Source organism: Stegostoma tigrinum, chromosome 35 (assembly GCF_030684315.1).
Source record: "Stegostoma tigrinum isolate sSteTig4 chromosome 35, sSteTig4.hap1, whole genome shotgun sequence".
Lineage (NCBI taxonomy): Eukaryota > Metazoa > Chordata > Chondrichthyes > Orectolobiformes > Stegostomatidae > Stegostoma > Stegostoma tigrinum.
This window is the reverse complement of record NC_081388.1, coordinates 11,271,277-11,294,173: the sequence shown is the minus strand read 5'-3', so window position 1 is coordinate 11,294,173 and position 22,897 is coordinate 11,271,277. Positions and strand designations below refer to the sequence as shown.

Below are 22,897 nucleotides of genomic sequence, written 5' to 3'. Positions count from 1 at the left end.
CCAATGCTTTGCATCAATCTTCACAGTGGAGGACACTATAAACAATCCAAAAGTAATGGATAAGCAAGGTGCTAAGGCAAAGAAAGATCTTGCAGCTTCCTAAAATGATGAGCAATTATACGAGTATAGAGAGGGGCAGCACGGTGGCCCAGTGGTTAGCAGTGCCACCTCACAGTGTTAGGGACTTGGGTTCGACTCCACCCTTGGGCGACTGTCTGTGTGGTGTTTGCATGTTTTCCCTGTGTCTGTTTGGATCCCGTCTGGGTGCTCTGGTTTTCTCCCACAGTCCAAAGATGTGTAGTTTAGGTGGATTGGCCGTGCTACATTTCCCATAGTGTTCAGAGATGTGCAAACTAGGTGGGTTAGCCATTAGAAATGCAGGGTTACAGGGAGAGGTGAGGGGCATGGATCTGGGTGGAATGCTGTTCAGAGGGTTGGTGTGGACTTGATGGGCCGAGTGGCCTGCTTCCACACTGTAGGGATTCCGCAAATCGATGAACTTCACGTCAGCGGTTGGGGAGTGTGTAGAAACAATTATTACGGACAGAATTAGAAAGCACACGGTAAAAGATGGGATGATGAGGAAGTTAGCACATATCTCAAAAGGGGAATTGTGCCTCAATGGCTCACTGGAGCTTTTGAGAGGAGGTAGCAAAAAGTCTAGTTAAGTATGACACTGTTGATGTGAAGTATCTGAGCAACCAGCAAGTTTATGCTACAGTGCCACACCACGGGCATATGGAGAAAGTTACAGATCATGGAATAAAAGGGACATGATTACAAAATTGACTGAGGAATAAGAAACAGTACAATCATCATAAGATTTATGTTTCCAGCTGGAGGAAGGTTTATAGTGGAGTTCCCAAGAATCGGCATTGAAAGCCTTGCTTTTCCTGATAGGTATGTATAGTCCAGTTGTTGGTGTGCAGGGGATAATTTCAAAGTTTGCAGGTAACACAAAACTTGGAAAAACTATCAACTGTGAGAAGTTCTAAACAGTGCAGAAATCGAAAGGACACAGACTTGTTGGAGTGGGCAGAAAAGTGGCAGATTATGTGTAATGCAGAGAAGTGTTGGGTGATGCATTTTAGTGGGTTGAACACTGAAAGACAATATAAACAGGGAATAAATGTAAAGGGTTTACAGGAGCGGAGGGGACTGGATATGTATGCGCACAGATCACTGAAGGTAGTAGATCAGGTATAGAGAACAGCTAACAAAACATACCGTTTCTAAAATTCATCCACAGGATGAGGGCATCATTGGTTAGGACAGCATTTATTGCCCATCCCTAATTGCCCAGAGGGCAGTTAAGAGTCAACCACATTGCTGCGGGTCTAGAGTCACATGTAGGCCAGACCAGGTAAGGATGGCAGGTTCCTTCCCTAAAGGACATTGGTGAACTTGATGGGGTTTTCCAACAATTGACAATGGATTCATGGTCATGACTAAACTCTTAATTCTAGGATATTTACTGAATTCAAGTTCCACCACCTGCCATTGGCAGGATTTGAACCCAGGTCCCTGGAGCACTAGCTGAGTTTTGGGATTAACAGTTCAGTGATAAGCACTCAGCTGTGACCTCCCCATTTTTAATAGAGACATAGAGTACCAGAGTGAAGAGGTGATGTTGCATTTATATTCAAGACCTCAGTTGGAGTTTTGTGGACAGTTCTGCGTACCACATTATAGAAAGGAAATGAATGCATTGGGGAGAACGCAGAAGTGATTTACAAGAATGGTTCCAGGGATCAGGAACTACAGTAATGAGGAGAGATTAAAGAAGTTGTGATTGTTCTCCATGGAGAGAAGAAAGTTGACAGGAGATCCGATAGAGCGTGGATGGAGAGTAGACGGAAGAAGCAATTCTCACTTGTAAAAGGAACAAGAGCGAGAGGACATAGATTTGATCTGCAAAGTAAGAAAAATGTCTGCATGCAGCATATAGTTAGGATCTGAAATGCACTGCCTGGAGGCAGTTTCAACTGGCGCATTGACTGGATGATTGCTTAGTTCAAAATAACATGCAAGGGTGCAGGGAAAAAGCAGGAAATTGGCACTTGATAATGTTGCTCATTTGAAGAGCCAGTGCAGGCACGATTGGCCAAATGGCTTCTTTCTAGGCAGGAGCAATTCTGCGATTCTGAGGCTCTGTGAGAGTATTTGTGAAAGCAATGGAAGTAATGGCAGTCAAGCCGCCAGGGCCTGATGGCCTGCACCCAAGGAATTTAAAGGAAGTGGCTACAGGGATGGTGGAGGCATTATTGAATATATTCCACAACTCACTGGATTGCAGGAGGGTTTCAGCAGATTGGAAAACCACTAACATGATTTCAACAAGTGAAGAAAACAGGAGGCAGTTAACTGTAGGCCAGTTAGGCTCAGACCTGTCATTGGGAAATGCTGAAGCCCATTACAAAGGAAGATATAGCAGGACATTTAGAAAAGCTTAAGGCAATCAAACAGAGTCAACTTGGTTTTATGAAAGGAAAATCATCTTTGACAAATTTGCTAGAGTTCTTTGAGGATATTATCAAGCAGAGTTGATTAAGGGGATCCAGTAGATGCGGTGTATTTGCATTTCCAGAAGGCATTCAATAAGGTCTCACATTAAAGGTATTTGAAAGAATTAGGAACTCACAATTTTGAGGTAATATATTAGCATGGATTAAGGATTGATTAATGCGGAGGAGCTAAAGAGTCAAGAGTAATGAGTCTTTTAGAAGAGTTGAAAAGATGAAACTGGATTCTTAATCCAGACACCCGGGCAATCTTCTGGAAACCTAGGTTTGAATCCCACCATAGCTAATGGTGGAATTTGAATTCAATAAATATCTGGGATTAAGAGTCTAATGATGACTGTGAATCCATTACTGATTGTCAGAAAACCCCATGTGGTTCACTAATGCCTTTTAGAGAAAGAAATCTACCATCTTTGCCCGGTCTGGCCTGCATGTGACTCCAGAACCACAGCAATGCGGTTGACACTTAACTGCACCTCTGGGCAATTAGGGATGGGCAATAAATGCTGGCATAGCCAGTGATGCCCTCACCCTGTGAATGAATTAGTAAAACTAATGGAGTGCCACAAGGATTAGTCCATTAGCCAAAATAATTTGCTGTATTAATGACTTGGATGAGGGGTACATTGTCCATATTTGCTGGTGAAGATGTTGCCTTATCACGAACAGCTAAACAGGTGATGTGTTTATTGATTAGAATTGAGAAAGCTAAAGGGTGCTCTCATTAAAACATACAAGATTCTGATGGGGGCTTGACAGGGTAGATATTGAGAAGATGCTTCCACCAGTGGACAATCCAAACTTGACACATAGATACAGAATAAGTGAAGACTTATCTAAAACTGAGGTGCAAAAGAATTTCTTGTCTTAGGGCTGTGAATGTTTGGGAATATCTACTCCAGAAAGTAGGGGAGTGTAGATCGCTGGAAGTTTTTAAACAGCATGCAGATAGATTTTGTGAAATATCAGGGAGTTAAGGGCTATTGGGAGCTGGAACGAAAGATGGTTAACCATAATCTTGTCGAAAGGCTTAAGGGCTGAATGGCCTAGATTTTTTCTGACGTTCACATGTTCTTTTGTTCACTGAGGGATTTAAAGAATCTTTCCCAGAAACTAACTCTCAAAAGTGGAAATGATCGGGCTCGTCCAAACTCATATTGTAAGCTTGAAAATGGAACTCCAGTTCAGGCCAGTCCCACTATTTCCAAGATTTACAGGGTTTTTTAACCTGTTATTTCATCCTGGGTAAGTCTTTTCAATGGGCAGTTGGCTGGGGACCTAACTCCATGAGGACGGAAGGATTTTTGTTGCGAGAGATGTGACAGTGTCATTTGGTGACACTCAATTTGATGTAATCTTTAATCCTGTCAATGTTAACCCCGGTTACATTGGACTACACTTACATTAAAGCTCAGAATCAGGCCATTCAGCCCAAGTGCTTCCATTCTTTCTGTTCCAAGCTAGTAGTGCAACATTCCATCTCTTTCTCACTCGTGTCATTCTGTAACTCTGAATCTATACAGCTTTCACCTCAATGATTTTGTGTATTAACAGGTCAGAGTTTCTTGCAGATTAAAATAAAAATAAAGTTTTCAAATGTTTGCAGAGTTGTGAATATTTCAGTGCACAAATAGTTGGAATATGTTGCAAAACACTGGTCTCTTTAAGTAGCTGAATAAAAGTGCACTCTCCATTTTGCATTAGTCCATGTGTCATCAGGTTGCGTCCAATAAATCCTCTATTACATGCCATTTATATGTTTTATGAAGGATATAATTGAGTTGACTTGCAGGCCAATTAGCGAGATGGTTGATTTGCAATGTAGATTAATATGGAAAGGATGGGCTCAGCTCCCAAATTGGCTGTGATTACAGCGAAGGTTCACAGTACTCTGTGCCTGTGGTATGTTAACCCTTGGCTAAACTCAGCACCAGCCATCTCTCTTTAAATGAAAGAGGGAGCAGTTGTTTGGGGCTATTGTGATTTTACCTAAGCTGGATTGGAAAGAATGTAAGCATTAGCAAGGACCATTTGGGCTGAATGGCCTGATTTTGAATTGTAGCATCCTTGTAATTCAGTATAACCTGGGCTTGCATCTGCAGGATTAAAGCTTACATCAAACTGAGTAATATTCATTCTGTATCTTTTTCCCCTAATTCTATCCCATCGTCAGTGTCCTGTGGTTGGTACTATGGGAAGGTGGGATTCATGGGCTTTCTAGCCAATTGCAGATACCTCTCCACCCCTCTCACCCACTCCAACCTCTCCCCCGCAGAACGGGCAGCCCTCCGCTCCCTCCGCTCCAACCCCAACCTCACCATCAAACCCGCAGACAAGGGTGGCGCAGTGGTAGTATGGCGCACTGACCTCTACATCGCCGAGGCCAGACGCCAACTCTCCGACACCACCTCCTACCGCCTCCTCGATCATGACCCCACACCCGAGCACCAAACCATCATCTCCAACACCATTCACGACCTCATCACCTCAGGGGACCTCCCACCCACAGCCTCCAACCTCATTGTTCCCCAACCCCGCACGGCCCGTTTCTATCTCCTTCCCAAAATCCACAAACCTGCCTGCCCTGGTCGACCCATCGTCTCAGCCTGCTCCTGCCCCACCGAACTCATCTCCACCTATCTGGACTCCATTTTCTCCCCTTTGGTCCAGGAACTCCCCACCTACGTCCGTGACACCACCCACGCCCTCCACCTCCTCCAGGACTTCCAATTCCCTGGCCCCCAACACCTCATATTCACCATGGACGTCCAGTCCCTGTACACCTGCATTCCGCATGGAGATGGCCTCAAGGCCCTCCGCTTCTTCCTGTCCCGCAGGCCCGACCAGTCCCCCTCCACCGACACTCTCATCCGCCTAGCCGAACTCGTCCTCACACTCAACAACTTCTCTTTTGACTCCTCCCACTTCCTACAGACTAAGGGGGTGGCCATGGGCACCCGCATGGGCCCCAGCTATGCCTGCCTCTTTGTAGGTTACGTGGAACAGTCCCTCTTCCGCACCTACACAGGCCCCAAACCCCACCTCTTCCTCCGGTACATTGATGACTGTATCGGCGCCGCCTCTTGCTCCCCAGAGGAGCTCGAACAGTTCATCCACTTCACCAACACCTTCCACCCCAACCTTCAGTTCACCTGGGCCATCTCCAGCACATCCCTCACCTTCCTGGACCTCTCAGTCTCCATCTCAGGCAACCAGCTTGTAACTGATGTCCACTTCAAGCCCACCGACTCCCACAGCTACCTAGAATACACCTCCTCCCACCCACCCTCCTGCAAAAATTCCATCCCCTATTCCCAATTCCTCCGCCTCCGCCGCATCTGCTCCCACGACAAGACATTCCACTCCCGCACATCCCAGATGTCCAAGTTCTTTAAGGACCGCAACTTTCCCCCCACGGTGATCGAGAACGCCCTTGACCGCGTCTCCCGCATTTCCCGCGACACATCCCTCACACCCCGCCCCCGTCACAACCGCCCCAAGAGGATCCCCCTCGTTCTCACACACCACCCTACCAACCTCCGGATACAACGCATTATCCTCCGACACTTCCGCCATTTACAATCCGACCCCACCACCCAAGACATTTTTCCATCCCCTCCCCTGTCTGCTTTCCGGAGAGACCACTCTCTCCGCGACTCCCTTGTTCGCTCCACACTGCCCTCCAACCCCACCACACCCGGCACCTTCCCCTGCAACCGCAGGAAATGCTACACTTGTCCCCACACCTCCTCCCTCACCCCCATCCCAGGCCCCAAGATGACATTCCACATCAAGCAGAGGTTCACCTGCACATCTACCAATGTGGTATACTGCATCCACTGTACCCGGTGCGGCTTCCTCTACATTGGGGAAACCAAGCGGAGGCTTGGGGACCGCTTTGCAGAACACCTCCGCTCAGTTCGCAAAAAACAACTGCACCTCCCAGTCGCAAACCATTTCCACTCCCCCTCCCATTCTCTTGATGACATGTCCATCATGGGCCTCCTGCACTGCCACAATGATGCCACCCGAAGGTTGCAGGAACAGCAACTCATATTCCGCCTGGGAACCCTGCAGCCTAATGGTATCAATGTGGACTTCACCAGTTTCAAAATCTCCCCTTCCCCTACTGCATCCCTCAACCAGCCCAGTTCGTCCCCTCCCCCCACTGCACCACACAACCAGCCCAGCTCTTCCCCCCCACCCACTGCATCCCAAAACCAGTCCAACCTGTCTCTGCCTCCCTAACCGGTTCTTCCTCTCACCCATCCCTTCCTCCCACCCCAAGCCGCACCCCCCGCTACCTACTAACCTCATCCCACCTCCTTGACCTGTCCGTCTTCCCTGGACTGACCTATCCCCTCCCTACCTCCCCACCTACACTCTCTCCACCTATCTTCTTTACTCTCCATCTTCGGTCCGCCTCCCCCTCTCTCCCTATTTATTCCAGTTCCCTCCCCCCATCCCCCTCTCTGATGAAGGGTCTAGGCCCGAAACGTCAGCTTTTGTGCTCCTGAGATGCTGCTTGGCCTGCTGTGTTCATCCAGCCTCACATTTTATTATCAGGGTTTAATGAATAACACTTTGGCATGTTAACTACTATATAGAACTGTCCTGGTGGATCAGGAAATGAACCTCACGTCCTGAATTCAGATTAAGGGCTCACTTCAGAATTCTTTTCATTTTATCCGTAGTTATCCTTTTATAGTCCTTGGCTGAACCAGAATAAAGAGCCCTGATCAGGGAACTCATATTCTACGGTGTCCAGCTGGCTGACCTCCTTACAGCCATTGCGTACACTACTCACGGGCAGAGAAATAGCGCTGGGCATTGAGTTAAACACCAGGTGTCAGCCTTTTATGTTTCTGGGTGGTTGTGAGTTCAAATCCTGCCATTGGTGTCCAAACAGAGCAAGGCTGTTAAGTTTCTTCACTCCACAAGTGAACAGCACCACAGCTGTCAAAGAAACCAAACCTGGTTCAGGGAAGTGGATCTCCTGCAACTCCCTGATTGTGCCCACACACAGCCCTAGACCCACACAATGTAGGTTCATTCTTAGTACACCTCCAATGAGGCAAACCAAACCATTCTGTTATAACTTTCCTCGATAGCAAGTTGCGAACATCAAGGACTGAGACAATAGAAGGGAGTATGAAAGGGTATTAGGGACAGGGAGGGAAGGGAGCCAAGACTGACTTATTTACCAATACATTGCCAGCATGTATTGCCCATTAGAATTGGTGGGAAGCTGCCTTCTTGAAGAGCTGCAGTCCATTTTCCGTATGTTAGATCCATAATGCCCATAGGGAGGGAATTCTGGGATTGTGATCAAGTGACACTGAAGGGACAACAATGCATTTGCAAATCAGCATGGTGATGGGCTTGAGGGGAATTGAATTTGCTGGTATTCCTGTGAATCTGCTTGTGCACAAAGTATGGCCAGGGTGCTCATCTTCTATCACCCATGGGTGACACACTTGCAACGGGGATATACGCCACTTATCATGTCGCCCTCTGTCATGTGACAGCTCCTCACCCTGCCCCTCGTCCCAGTCAGAGAGACTGAAGTGGCGACAGAGCTCTTGTGGGTACACTAACAGCACAGTTGATAGCAAGAACTGTAGGTACTGGAGTCAGATTCAATGCAATGCTGCCTGATCTGCTCTGTTCTTCCTGCTCCACACTGTATTGACACGAACAGCACAGCTTTGGTGGGTTGGAAGATATACATAAATTGAAGTATTGTTTGGTACCCTAAGAAGGTCCAGGATCTACCAGCAAGCAGTCTAGTGAGCTCCAAGCCATGACTGACGCTGGACAGAGGCCATAAGTGCTGAAGATATGGTTAGAAACTAAAATGGTAGTTTGGAGTTAGGCTCATGGCTTGTCAACTACTGTGTTGGGCAGAGAGGCTATCCCTATGGATCAGGAAATGAATCTCACATCCTGAATTCACATTAAGAGCTCACTCCGGAATTCCCTGTTGACTTTAGCATCTTATGCTCTCTTCTTTTAGTTTCCCAGAGAAGACACCTTCCCTGATGAAGGGGACAATGCATACGTGGTCCTTTATAATGAGAGAAGTTGAACATGAGAGTGAGGATGTTGTGCTTCAGTTGTACATGGCATTGGTAAGACCATAGCTTGAACAGTGCGTGCAGGTTTGGTCTTTTTATCTAAGGAAAGATGTATATGCTCTGGAAGTGGCTCAGAACAGGTTTCCTGGATTGATCCCTGGAATGAATGGGTTGTCTCAGGAGGAATGGTTGGACAAACTGGGCTTGTTCCCACTGAAGTTAAGAACAGTGAGGGGTGCTTTGATTGAAGTGTGTAAGATCCTGAATGGTCTGCAGTAGGTGGCTATGGGAAGGAGGCTTCCCTAATACGGGCAAGTCCTGTAGAGGGCACTGTTTAAAATTAAGGGTCACCGTTTAATGTTGGACAGGAGAGTTTTGTTTCTCTCCGAAGGTTTTACAAGGTGGGACCTCACTGCCTGAAAACGAGGTGGAGGGCAGAATTATTAAATATTTTTAAGTCAGAGGTGGATAGAATCTAGTTAGACACAGGAGTCAAAAGTTATCGGAGATGGATGGGAATGTGGTATTTGGAACATAGATCATCCTGGAATGATGCAGAGTCTTGATGGTCTTAATTGTGTGTTAGTGCATCCACCTGCATCACTTTTAAAGACAACCTTGTGGAGAAAATAAACCAACCAGCCTTTCCTGATCAAACCCTTTCAGCCCTCGGTGTTCTTGCGAATCTTTGTTTGCACCTACGCTGTTGTCAGAAGTTAGAACTGATGCTGCAGGTTTCCTTTAGGAGTCAATGCCCCTTTGCTGTCTGACCATGCAGGTGAAGTGCAGGGATGGCAGGTTTATTTGAAGCTTCACTGAAGCTAAGCACAAATGCACATTTTTTGAAATTCATTCATGGCGAGTCAGTACCAGTCCAGCATTTATTGCCCAAAGTTACAGGCCCAGAGTGAACCACATTGCAGTGGGCCTGGAGTCTTACAGAGGGTAATAGGGCAGGTTCCCTACCCCAGCCAGCATTCCTGAACCAGATGGGTTTTTACAACAAGGACATGTTTTTCCAGGTTTTGTCACCTGCAATTTATTGGATTCAAACTTCACCCTCAGCCGTGGTGGAACTCGAATCCATGACCTCAGCGCATTAACCTGGATTGCTAGTCAAGTGACGTTACCACTGTGCCACCCACAATGGTAATAAGACCACTGCATCAATATCTTCTAGTTACACATCAAGCACAGTTACAGAGCTGGTAGCTGTCGGCCAGATTATAAACAGGAGATTAACTGCAGCCGCCCAAGATTTGCCTGGGAAAAGGCAGCAACTCACATTTCCTTGTTTCCCAAAAGAAGTGTGTGCCAGCCAATCTCAGAAATATGTACCCAGTCTACAAATGCTGCCCTCCTCATCCCCCACATCAATTATGGCGGGGGGGTCTAGAACCAAGAGGCACAGTCTCGCAATGAGGGGGGCATCGTCGAAACAAAGAAAATACACGGAGGAGTAGCCCATTCAGCCTGATCTGCCATCCAACTCAGTCTCCATTCTTCGTCCTAACACCATTTCATCCATCAGAGCCTTCCTGAAATTTAAAATTGAAATTAGGAGGAACTTCAGTTGGATGTGAATATTTGGAATTCTCGGACCCAGAGGGCTGTAGAGGTTCAGTCATTGAGCATGTTCAGGAACAGATCAAGGGATTTCTAGATAGTAAAAAACACCTGGGGCAGTGCAGGGAAATAGTGTTGAAGTGGAAGATCAGCCACAATCCAGGTTAACACCGTAGCAAACTCTGGGGAGGGGGCAAGAATGGCCTCCTCCCATCTCTATTTCCTATATTTATTACTCCTCCCTCTTGAGATGGAGGCATGGTGCTGACATCTCTCACACTCCTAGCTAGGGGGTCACCTGTACTGGAAACCCGGCAGCTCAATTACTGCCTTCAGTGGCAAACAGGTGCCAGAGGTATCTAGTGTAAACACCGAAAGCCCAGGGTCATCCTGTACAGAAGAGGCCCTTTAGCCCATCAAGTCTGTCCCACCAACAATATACCTCACTAGCGACACAAGCCCACTTTCCTGCACTTGACCCATATCCTTGAAGGGTAGGACAGTCTAAGTGCACATTGAAGTTCTTTTTAAAGGTTGTGAGGTTTCCCACCAAAACAGCCCTCCCGAGCCATGCATTCTGGACTCCCAGACCCTCTGGCTGGAAAGGATTTTCCTTAAATCCCCTCTAAACCTCTCGCTTTAGAACGATGCCCCTTGTCATTGATCCATCAACTCAGGGGAACAGCTGCTTTCACTCACCCTGTCCATGCCCCTCAATCTTACACACCTCTTGGACTTCCCTCAGCAACATTTTCTGCTCCAAAGAAAACAACCTGAGCTTATCCAGCCACTCCTCATCGCTGAAATCCTCCTTCCCAGACAACATCCTGGTCAATCTCCTCTGCACCCTCTCCAGGATATTCACATCTGTCCTATAGTGTGGCGACCAGAGGAGCACACAGAACTTTAGCTGTAGGCTAACCAAAGTCCTGTAAAACTCCAACATAACCTCCCCGGCTCTTATAATGTACGCCATGGCTGATAAAGACAAGTGTCCTGCATACCTTCACAACTATCCTATTAAGCTGCCCTGCCACATTCAGGGATTGGCTAACAAGCTCATCGTGTTTTTCAGAGTTTCCTGGCATCTTGCCATTCATTGAGTACTCAAAAGAAATTGCATGAAGACATACCATATCAGTTCCTGCAAAATCACTCTGCAAGGGAACAGCTTTGCTGTGAGATCAGAAAGACATTTATTTCTCAGTTTTAAACAGAAAGTAAACACGTGAATACAGACACAGAACAACCTAGAGCAGGAGCTGACACAAAGCTGGAGCGATTCTCAAGGGTGTGAAGCTGCTCACCGGGACAGGTGAGGCCCAGAGAGGAGACAGCAGCTCATCTGCTGGTGTTGAGTGGTCGCACCTTAAACATGGTAGGTGTGGGCCCCATCTCAAAATGATAAAGGAAATGACAGAGACTGATGGAGATTGGCTCCAAGCTCCATGGGAGGTCCAAGTGTTTGGTCAGAAAGTGGGGCAATTCTGCAAAGGTGCGTGGGCATTGCAGGAAATTCAGTTAATAACAAGAACATCAGGAAGATAAATGTGAAGGCAGGAATCCATGAGGGAGGAACGTCGCAATCAAATAGCCCACATTCTCAAGACTCCAGCAGAAACCACGTGAGCTGCTAAGAGTTGTGTTGGGCTTCCAGGGAGATGCCACGGAATTCAAAACTTTTCTGCAAATGCCAAATAAAAATCCAGATTAACTTCATCAATAAGAGATTTGCAGCAGAAGCTAAGATAACTTGACAGTGAATGTAGGCCCCACCTTGGTTTTACAATTTCATTTCCCCTCAACTCCCCCTCCCCATTCTCATTACCTCCTCCTTTCACTTTGAAGCAAGGACTGACATCAACTCAAATTACTTTCAGCTTTGTTATTTTGGTTTTGGCCACAGACTGATCTGGCTAAAGCGTTCCAAGTAATTTCTGCTTATCCTGGTGAATAAATGATTTCACCTGTTAAAAGCCACAACCAATTGTTGGCCCATTTCTGAAGAGTAGAGAGAAAGAGAGGGAGAGCAGAGATAAAATGAGGAAATAAAGACAGTGAGAAAGACAGAAAGAAAGCAAAATGGAGTGAGTGAAAGACAAAGAAATGTACTGTCCAATATTTTCATCTTGAGCTTATCAGGACACACACGTGAATGCCAAATTTCAAGCAAACTATCACAATAAGTTAAAACACAAGAGAACGAAAAGCATATTGATTGGCTGGTGAGTCAATTCTGATTGGCCACGAAGTAAACAATGGGAGCTGCGGGCTCCGCAGGTTCAGGGTCATGTAGAAAGGAATGTATTATTTCAGCTATCTTGCATTTATTTGGCATATTTGAAGATGGATGAAACTTTTGCTCAAGCAGCACAGACCGAGCAGGTTAAGTCCGGGCCTGTGTGTCTATGATACACAGCTCAGTGTCATCAAATGGGGTGGGTTGGTGAAGAAGGCTGAAATGATATTTTATTACCTTTTTCTGTCTTGGTGGTGCTAAAATTTGACGAAGAAAAACAGAATGAGTTAGCAACTTCTCTGTACACAGCAAACATATTACAAAACTAAAACCTTTCACCTCAAGCCCTGGAACTTAGGCCTGAGCCAAATTATCCCCATGTCTGATATTATGCTATTGAGTTTAAAGACCATGTATTACGATTTTTTAAAAATATAACCAAAAGCTTAGGCATTTTAAAAATTCTGAGGGGATGTGGCCAATACTGGCAGGGCCACCTGCTGTTGATTGCCCCTAATCTTATTGCCCTCCAGAAGGGAGGTATTTGGCATGGCAAATAGTTCAGATCATTCTTTCTGGAAGTTTTTCTCCTTTGGGTCACAACAATATTTTTACAGAAATTTAAAAAAAAAGAGTTAGGGACTTCTCCTGATCTGTGCTTCGGGGCTTGAGAAGGACGTAGGTCCTCCAACTGAGGCTACTCATCATGGTTTTCCCTCTCTTGATCAACATGAAGAAGCCTCTGTAAATTTACTGGCATCATTCAGACGGCTCAGGAATGCCAGATATCAGGGAAGGACGGCCCTTATTATTCAACATTTGTTGTAACATTTCGGCTTTGCAGTGACAAGCCTGTTGTCGGCCCCTGATTGCCTTCATCCTTACAATGGAGGTAACAAAAAACGGACTTACGTGATAATTGTAGTGGTACCTCCGGTGCTCTTCCCTGCAACACAGAAAAGGAAGCTGCTCAATATCCACAAGGGGAATTTCAGTTCAAAAGGCCTGACATCTCAACGACCATAATCTACAGCCTCATTCCGCGGCAGTCACCCTCCAAAACTGCATACGGCAGCTCGCCTCCGAGTTCAAAGACACTCAATGAGGTGGTGAAGTAAATCCAAAAGAAGGATAAAGTGAATTAAGGAACAAAGATACTATAATGAACTGCGGTCATCATGTCACAGGGAGGGAGAATAAAGTCTCATCATGGGATTGATTAAATAGGGAGAGAGAACATGGGAAATCAAGAGAAAGCACACAGTGAGAGAGAAGAAAGGAAGAAGAAAGACAAATATATATATAGGCAGCAGCAACAAAGTGTGGAGCTGGATGAATACAGCTGGCCAAACAGCTTAGGAGTGCAAAAGCTGATTTTTCGGGCCTAGAGAGACAGATGTTTAAACATTTTGCGAGTTGCAGGTTAAAAGAGCTGAAGCAGCTTTATTCTGTATCTAACCCCATTCTGTACTTGTTGGGGCAGTGTTTGATAGGGACAATGTCAAAGGAGATTTACTCCGAGCTTAACCCCATTGTGGAGCTGTTTGGGGAATTTGTGTTGTGGGAGCTTTGATTTTGGTTTAAAGGAGTAGAGGGGTACCAGGGTTGCTGGAGGCACACAGTGGAACAATGAAACGCAGACAGAGAGAGAGGCCGGAGGAAAAGGGCAATGGACAGAGAGAGGATGAGTCAGAAAGAAAGAAAAAGAGAGACAAACATGAGTTGGGAGTGGCTGAACAAGGAGACAGAGAAAGAGATGCAGACAGAAGGAGAGCCTCTTCCCTTTAAGGGACCTGCAGTATGTTGCCCGGATGGCCGTGTCGATGGTCATAGATTAGAGAATAATAAAGATTCACAGATGCACACTTCGTCAAACTACTCACCGCCCAATGACGAGAAAGACATTCCAACACTCCCCAGGCTGCAGAAAGAGAGAAAAAGAACAATGTTTCTGAACATGGGTACCGTAGTCCAACCTGCAAACAGCTGGGATGGCAGGGAGAAAGGGCACTGCCCAGCAGCCTGGTCAGGTCAGTGACCATCTCTCATCTGGTTTGTGCCTGTGGCCAATAGACAAATCGCCAAGAGAAATCCCGGTGGAGTCTTCATGCCTCACGATACACATGCTCCTCCCTCAGGGAGGATTAATGGGAACTGAGATCTCGTGGGGCATTGCCAGCTGTTCATGGGCAGCCCCTGGACATTCTAACACTCCATGTGTCACTGGTCATCAACTAGGACCACCCATCCATTGGAAAGCCGACTCGGTTCCTTCTCACCCACCCTCTCATGACACTTCCCACAGGGTCATCCCCGGACTATTCCAGTGCTGGTTCAAGATTGGTGTCAGGGCTCGCATCACCGATCACCAACTTGCGGGTCATTCTTGCTTTCTGGTGATCCGCAACAGAGATGGTGACTGAGTGACCCTTCCTTAATTTCAGTCCACTGTAAGCATCGCAACTCTCTCGTGCCACCCTGTCTATGTGGACACCTTCCTGAACTAACTCAATGCTCACAGAATCCTCAGCCTGTCAGCTCGCAGTTTTGACCTGAAAAACGCGCAGCTAGAACAAGCACCATTAACAACGTTTTGCAGCAGCAGGATGCATCTGCACTGTGGGATCTCTGTGCTGTACCTTTCACCGCCCCCGCCCAGCAGGCGCCTGTACTGCTGAATCTCAGTCTCCAGATTCATCTTCATGTTAAGCAGCTTCTCGTACTCCTGCGTCTGCTGAAGGATGTTGTTTCTGATCTGTCCCAGCTCTCCCTCCAGCTGTGCGATTCTACACTGTAGTCCCTGCAGTTCCATGTCATATCTGGCCTCAATATTCATTAGGTTGTTCTCCAGGCCTTTCAGCTGGGTATGACAAAGCAAGTTTCACTCAGTTACTTTTTTTTATAAGCCATTTATTAGCTATGCAGCTAGTGAATGGTTAGTTTTATGTCAGTCTTCACACAGCTAGTGAAGACTGATGACCTGAAAACTAACTGCATACCTAAGAAAACTATTTTTATTGACAAAGAACTGAAACATAGTCAATCATGAGTATGGGTACCACAGGTTGAGCATGAAAACATGTCAAACTTCATACAATTCACAGAATTATATTGAAGACTAATTAATATTTAGTAGCAGTCAGAATATAAAGTTCAAGTCTAGAAGATTGTTTTGCAAAAAATACATCAACCCAAAGACAAACAAATTGAATCAGAGGACTCAGGACATCAGGTTCTAGTCCAACAGGTTTATTTGATATCACAAGCTTTCAGGATCACCTGACAAAGGAGCAGTGCTCTGAAAGCTTCTGATTTAAAATAGACCTGTTGGACAATAACTTGGTGTCATGTGGCTTGTGACCTTGCCTACCCCTCTCCAACACTGGCACCTCTGAAAGAAATTGACAGCAGTGGTCCATTAACTACAATCCCAGTTCCCTTAAGAAATAGGAGCAAATAAACAAGTCAGTTTTAAACTAACAGAGTGCACAATAAATTAAGCCCAGCCAAAATGGAAGCTCTGAACTGGTTTTAATTTTGACCGGACTGACACTGCAATAAATGGTGAGAAGTTACTTACTGAGCCGAGCAAGGAGCTATGCTCAGTTTCCAGGATCTGTAACTGATTACGGTATTCAGCAAGCTCTGCTTTCACCCCTTGACAAGCCTGGTTAGCCTGTGTCGTCTGTGTGACTTGAATCTGTACCTGAGAAATCAGAGAAAGAGAGAGAGAGAGAGAGAGAGAGACAGAGACAGACAGACAGAGGGTTACTCAATGTGTTTTGAATGAGGAGGAACACATTGAATGACAATGGTCTTTGACCTACTGTCCACACGGAGGGCAGGGAAGGGTTGGCAGAAGCAACTTTCATGAAGTGGAGCTCAATACTCTTCTGATAATTTAAAACCAAAAACACCCAGAGAGACTTGCTTTGCCTCCTAATCTGTTAAAGGAAGAGTGAAAAGTAGTATAGTCTGCCCCTCACCTCCCAATCAGTTATAAAAGGGAGTTTAAATGAAATGAATTCCTGACAGTCAGTATTCTTTAATCAACAAATAACAATTTATTTATTTAACTCTAACAACGAACAAATTTACCAAACTACTAACAAACCGAAAAATTCATCCCTTAACTACTAATTAGTCCTAAATATAAAACAAAATTCTAATGGTAAACAGTTCCAATAAACAGAAGTCCCACTTACGTAGACCAAATTAATTCAAAACTTAAAACTAAGTCTCTCAAAATTATAGCTGGCAGATGTCTTCTGGAATGTTCGGTGCCTTCTCCGCTGTTCTTCAGTGAGGAATGCCTTTCTCTATCAAATTCTCGTGTAAGGAACATTTGCTAAGATTGCTGCTGTGCCTTTAGTCAGATGATGGTTTTCTGAGAGCTTAGAGAATTCTGTGGGAGCCAGTGATTTTCTCTTTAGGACTAATAGGTTGTTAACGCTATTAGATGGCAGTTGCTCTCACACCAATTTTCAAATACCTACTTCCTTTACATCCTTGATAGTCCATTAATTTCTTAAAATCCAATTGGTCCTAGGGTTGTTAAAACCATTAGATTAAATTTAATTAGTTTTCAGTTTCTAAGAGCCTGGTTTAGATTAATTGGGTGGTATTCAAACTGGCTGCCTTAATAACAAAATAAACGATTGCCACGGTTGCAAACCACACAGCCTTTTGATATAATGTTTTAATTTCAGCAGCCGTCTGTGCACTGTACTTTGTAAAATCTCTAAGCTAGAAAAACACATCTTTTAAAGGCACCATGCACTCTTCTTCCCCCAGCCCATCCATTATTTCACACACATCAAATTATAACATGCTGCCTTCCAATCCACAAATATTTTACCAAATTTCGCAATACAATCAATGGCTTCAAATGGGATAGGCACATGGGGGAAAGTAGCGTTCGGTGGGTGTTGAGGATTGAGGTTCAGGAGGCAAACAGGCTGGAGAACTGCCAACATGGAACCCATGGACAGAGTGGCCTCCTTGGGGTGCCCTGAATGACTCGGTGTGGGGCTGGCCAGATGACGTCAGTGCCGACAGTAACCAATCAGATCAGCTCACCATGACCGCGCAAGACTTGGTTTGACTGAGTCAATTAAATTATGCCAATGGAACTTTGTGGCCAAGTGCTTCCAATGAGCAGAAACCAGGTAAAGCTCCCCTCGCCTCTCGGGACATGGATAAGGGAAGTGACCACATTCCCAGAGGATCAGCCTCTCATTCCAGAGACAGCTGGTCGGTAGGGGGTTTAACTTGAGGGTCACCTGCACCTCAGAGCAGGGGCACAGTCGAGGAGGCAGGACATTCACAGTAAGCTCAGACAGTACGGGAACTGAGCTCACACTGTTGGCATCACACTGCAGTACAAACCACCCTCCAGCCAACTGAGCTAAACATGTCTCTCTGGCTGGGAGAATTGGGACTGGTCTTAGACCAGGATCAGTCTCAGAATTGATAGCTAATTAGAACAGAGATAAAGAGGAATTTCCTCACTCCGAGACAGGCAAACCTTTGGAATTCTCTGCCACAGAAGGCTGTGGAGGCTCAGTCAACGTCAAGACAGAGATTTTTACAGATTACCACAGGAAGGGACATGGGAGAGTGCAGGAAAAGGATGAGACAGGAGAAAATCAGCTATGCTCTCGCTGGATAGAGGAGCAGACTTGAGGGGCTGATCCTATTTCCCAATGTTGTTGGGCAGTCATTGCTATCATTCAGAATCCCAGAAGATAATTCACCAACTGCAGCTCCAATAAACAGTCATCTGATGGCGTTTGTGGTTTGATCGTCTAGTTTAATGAGGGATAACCATTGTCCAAGGACACCAAAGCTGAGCTGACGCACCATTCAGGAGGCACTGGAAAAGTTCAAGTATTTAACGTCTCCTGTGAAAGCTGGTGTCCCCGGCAATGCAGCCCCCTCTCGGTGCGGAGGCTTGGCCTGGCCTTTTCTGGCTAAGTCTTTGGAAAGGGTTGGGAGCCATCAAATCATCTAACTCTGAGAAGGAGGGTGAAGACAGAACTGATTCACCCCGCACTTTCAATGACAGTTTCCATGGAGTCTCGCCTCGTTGGCCGAGCGGCTCCAGAGATTCTCCGAGGGGCAAACGTAGCCCTACCCTCACAGGCCCCTTTCGAGTTTGGACACTGCCACTCTCGCTGAACCCAAACCTACCTGCTCCTGGTACCAATTGTCTAAATCCTTTTTATTCTGGTCTGCAAGCTTGGCGTAGGTTTCGCGCATTTCCTGTAGTTTCGCAGACAGGTCAATGGAAGGAGCTGAGTCGACTTCGACATCAATTTCTGCAGTCTTCTGCTGTCGCAGGACCCTCAGTTGCTGAAGAACAAAGGTGATAAAACGTTAAAACAATACAAACCAACCCTCCAGTGCCACATCCTAAATGTGAGCTCTCTCTACCTTTTCAGTGAGAATAAGAGTATGGGTGCTGAAAAGACCTGTCTGGTGGAAGAGAGTATAACTGGAGTGGGAGGGGTCTCTGATTATGTTGTTCGCTGTCCTGAGGCTGTGGGGAATTTAGATGCAGTCAATGGATGGGAAGCTGGTTTGTGAGATAGACTGGGCTAGGTTCAAAACTCTCTGTAGTTTCTTGCTGTCTTGGGGAGAACAAGAAATGATACTTCCAGGTAGAATGCTTTCTGTGGTGCACCTATAAAAATTGTAAAGAGTCCTTGGGGACATGCCAAATTTCCTTATCCTCCAGACGAAGTAGAGACACTGTTGTGCTTGTGACTTACAGGACATAGCCAACGACGGGGCCATAGTCCTGACTGCCTTGGCCTTAGCACATGCCCACCATTTCCAACGGTGATGGAAAATACAACTGGGGAGATATTCAGATAGGATCAGATATCCATTGGCAGATGAGGCTGACGTAAGGCATGGAGAGATATTCCCATTCTTTGGAACTGGGCGGGGGGGGGGGTGAAGATGTAGATCTTCATTCAGGGTCACCCAGTGGGAAGACAGACAGAGAGTGAGGAGAAGAGATGCAGTGTGTGTCAGGGAGAAAGAGACTGTGTAGGGTGGGGAGGGTGAGACAAGAGTGTGTCGGGGAGAGGGGAAGAGTGTGTTGGGGGTGGGAAAAGGGGAGCAGAGTGAGACAGTGAGTGAAAGTGATACAGTGTGAGTGCCAGCGACTGTGTGACACAGACTGAGTGCAGGAGAGAGAGAAAGTGAGAGGGACAGACTGGGATACTGGTTGGAGATAGGGGGTGACACAGAGGAAATGAGAGACTGAGAGCGGGAGAGAGACAAAATGTGAGAGGAAAAACATGAATTTGTTTGATACAGGGACACCTCAGGATCCCACCTCTTCATGATCCTTCTTCATGAAGGCAATCTCGTCCTCCAGACCAGCAATCTCATCAACCAGACTAGACTGTAACTGCATGTATGTGTCCTTCAGTTGGCGCAGTCCATCAATATCATTCTCCACAGACAGTCTCAGCATCTGCTCCGAATCCCACCTGCAATAGAGGAGCCGAGAAAACAAGATCAGCCCGGGAGCATGTTCTAGAGAGAAAGGCAAGAAAGGACCAGCTCCTTTCAGCAAGACAGGGAAATCATCTCGAGCGAGCCAGGGAGAGAGGAGGAGGGAAATTACTTGTTCTTGAAGTCTTCAGCTGCCAGTTTAGCGTTATCGATCTCCAATGCAATGCGGGAATTCTGCAATGTGGCCTCAAGGATCTGCATAAAGTGAAAAAGGGACAGTGGTCACCCAAAGGGAGCAAGGACTCCAGTTACAGTGTGCATTTGTACAGCAACCTAACTGAGGGTACTTCAATCAGTCAAAGCTGGTGTGACAAGGATAGATAACTTAAGGTCAAAGAGGAGGCTGACAGAGCAGACTATGCCACGCCCACCTGATGCCCACACAAGCAGGCACTGTGCAGTGTCTCAGAGAGGTCTTCCCCCTCTGCAGCCGTGTCATTTGGTGCACACATTGTCAGCTTCTGAGCGCAGGGAGGGGCACGGTGGAACTATGCTGTGGTCAATTTTTGTTGCAAAGAACTGCATTAGTTGCGAGTTCCATCCACAGCCTTCCCAGCGAGAAGCTGGAGAATGGGAGACATCTCTTTTCGCACCAAGGTTTGCTCCTGCTGTGTGGGAACTCTCCAGCTTTGTACGTAACTCCTTTCCAGAGCTACAGCTGCCTGCCCCTGCAGATATTCGGGGCTGGTCAAGCTGAGGAAAAGGCTATCATACCCACTGCAAGGTCAGATTTAGGTTGTGCCACGAGACAAATCGAGGTGTATGAGACAGACGCAACAGAAGCAGAATCAGAACATTCGGCCCCTCAAATCTGCTCTGCCATTCAACAAGATCACAGTCTGTTGGCGAGATTTCAAATTCCACATTTCTGTCTACCCCCAAGTCACTCCACACTCTTTTGAACTCCAGTGGAAACTAGCCAGAGACTCTCGCCATTCTTGTCTCCTCACAAACAGTTTGATTTCCCCTCTTGCAAGTTCAGGCAGCCTACCTTTCATCACGCAGGCAAGCTAGTCCTACAGGAAGCAGATGCATTCCCTTACCTTCTCTCAGTCTTTTGCGCTTGTGAGCAAGAGATCCAGGATCAGATTTTGGACACAATGCTTGGATGACTGTTGCTTCAAGGTACACTGGCACTGAACAAGAAAAAATACCCCATCCCACTCAAACCCATCCTAGCTCACAATCTGGAGATCTCCTGGGTTTATTAAAACCTCTCCTCTAAAGGCAGCCAGCCACAGGCACAAAGACAACACCTAGGACACCCTGTAGTTCAAGGGAGGACAAGACCAGTTTGCAAGCAAGGTCACACCCAGTGTTTTCAGCCCCTGGTCTGGTAGTGGGAGAGTTCCCAAAGAAGAGGAGACATGGCCTCTGTAATACAGTCTGAATCTCAGCATGGCACCTTTGAGTCTACTTACAACTTAGTCATCATCATAGAATCCCTACTGTGTGGGAACAGGCCATTCGGCCCAACCGGTCCACACCACTCTGCTGAAGAGCATCCCACCCATTCCCGATTTCCCCATGTCTAACCCACCTAACCCAAACATCCCTGGACACTTTGGCATAGCCAATCCACCTAGCCTGCACATCTTTGGACTGTGGGAGGAAACCCACGCAGACACGGGGACAATGTACAAACTGCACACAGACAGGGTGGAATCAAACCCGGGTCCCTAGCACTCTGAGGCAGCAGTGCTAACCACTGAGCCACCCCGCCACCCCGAAATGGGTCCTGATAATTGCTTCCTGTCTGGGAAAGGAGGCATAGGTAGAGTTGAGGACTATCAGATCAGTCACGAAGGATGAGATGGGGGTCGATGGGCTGAATGGCCCATGTTCTCCAGAATCCAGGGTTCTGGAGATGAGTCAGGTGCGGGGTTGGGGGCTGTCGGGTTAGCCACGATCCCAGTGCAATCCCGCCCCCCTCCCCAACCCTCAGCCCTTTACCTGCTGCTGGATGGGTTTGACGGTCTTCTCGTAGATGGACCAGTCAAAGCCCTCGATGCTTCTGGTGCCGAACTCTCGGATCTGCCTCTCCAGGTCCTTGTTGCAATCCTCCAGTGACTTGACCCGGCTCAGGAAAGAGGCCAGGCGCTCGTTCAGATTCTGCAGCGTGTTCTTCTCATCAACCAGGGTGCTGGAGCCCAGCAACATCGCGCTGCCAGAAGACACCCCGACGAGCCCTCCCCCGTAACCTGCGCCGAGCCCTCCCCCGTAACCTGCGCCGAGCCCTCCCCCGTAACCTCTCCCATAAGCCGACAACCCCCCTCCGGCCATGCTGATGGCCGAGGTGGAGATGGACGGTCTGGATGAAAACTGATACATGCTCATTGAAGACTGCGTCGGTCTCAAGCGGCCCCCGCCGCTGCTGAAGGTGGTGCGCGTTCGCGAACTCGCTGACATGATGTTGGAGAGGGACTTGGGAGGGGGAAGCTGCTACACAAACGAACTGAAACAGTGCACCAGCTCACTCACTGCGCTGCACTCAGAGACAAGGCTCCGCCAGCCCCATTTATCGCAGGCACCAAGAGGGAAGAGCCGCCTGGATAGCCCACCCACTGTCTGAACCGATTGGCTTAAGCCCAACATCCAACACCCTCCTCCCTTCCATTTCAAATAACATTCCCTAAAAAAAATCACACGAGACAGTGCTCCCACCCACGGGCTGGGCCAAGTGTCCCCACCTCACACCCACCACCAACCCCCCCTCTCCAGGAGCAATGAGGGTGGGAATGTAAAAGTTTGGGTTTGTGTGTTGCAGGCAGCAAAAAAGGGTGGAAGGGAAAGGTGCATTGGCCCCAGTTTGGGGGTGGTCCTGATCTCCCTCCACCCTTCCCTAGGGTGCGCTAGGGTGCGGGAGTCGGGGTGCTTCTGTATATCCAGGCAAGTGGGTCAGGGCTGAAAGAATGGAAGGGACCAGGTTGTTCATCGAATGTTAATTGTATTCAGTGGATATT

General features: G+C 47.1%; 1 protein-coding gene across 1 annotated transcript; it reads right to left on the bottom strand.

The window, feature by feature from the left end:
* Positions 1-11,337: 11,337 nt before the first annotated feature.
* LOC125447604 (keratin, type I cytoskeletal 47 kDa-like) lies at positions 11,338-22,463 on the bottom strand. Its single transcript, XM_048522156.2, has 10 exons — positions 21,888-22,463; positions 20,047-20,129; positions 19,753-19,909; positions 18,597-18,758; positions 15,985-16,110; positions 15,044-15,264; positions 14,288-14,325; positions 13,317-13,350; positions 12,642-12,661; positions 11,338-11,849 (listed from the first exon to the last, which is right to left on the bottom strand). The coding sequence occupies exons 1-10, from the start codon at positions 22,341-22,343 to the stop codon at positions 11,839-11,841; spliced, it is 1,308 nt and encodes a 435-aa protein (XP_048378113.1). The 5' UTR covers positions 22,344-22,463; the 3' UTR covers positions 11,338-11,838.
* Between the last annotated feature and the right edge of the window lie 434 nt (positions 22,464-22,897).

Bases quoted from the DNA above. Each gene is read 5' to 3' on its own strand.
- LOC125447604 (XM_048522156.2), bottom strand. From the start codon at position 22,343: ATGTCAGCGAGTTCGCGAACGCGCACCACCTTCAGCAGCGGCGGGGGC. The intron at 20,130-21,887 runs GTAAAGGGCTGA...CACTTTATGCAG, and splicing joins TCAAACCCATCCAGCAGCAG to ATCCTTGAGGCCACATTGCA. The intron at 13,351-14,287 runs GTGAGTAGTTTG...TCTGTGTTGCAG, and splicing joins GTCTTTCTCGTCATTGGGCG to GGAAGAGCACCGGAGGTACC.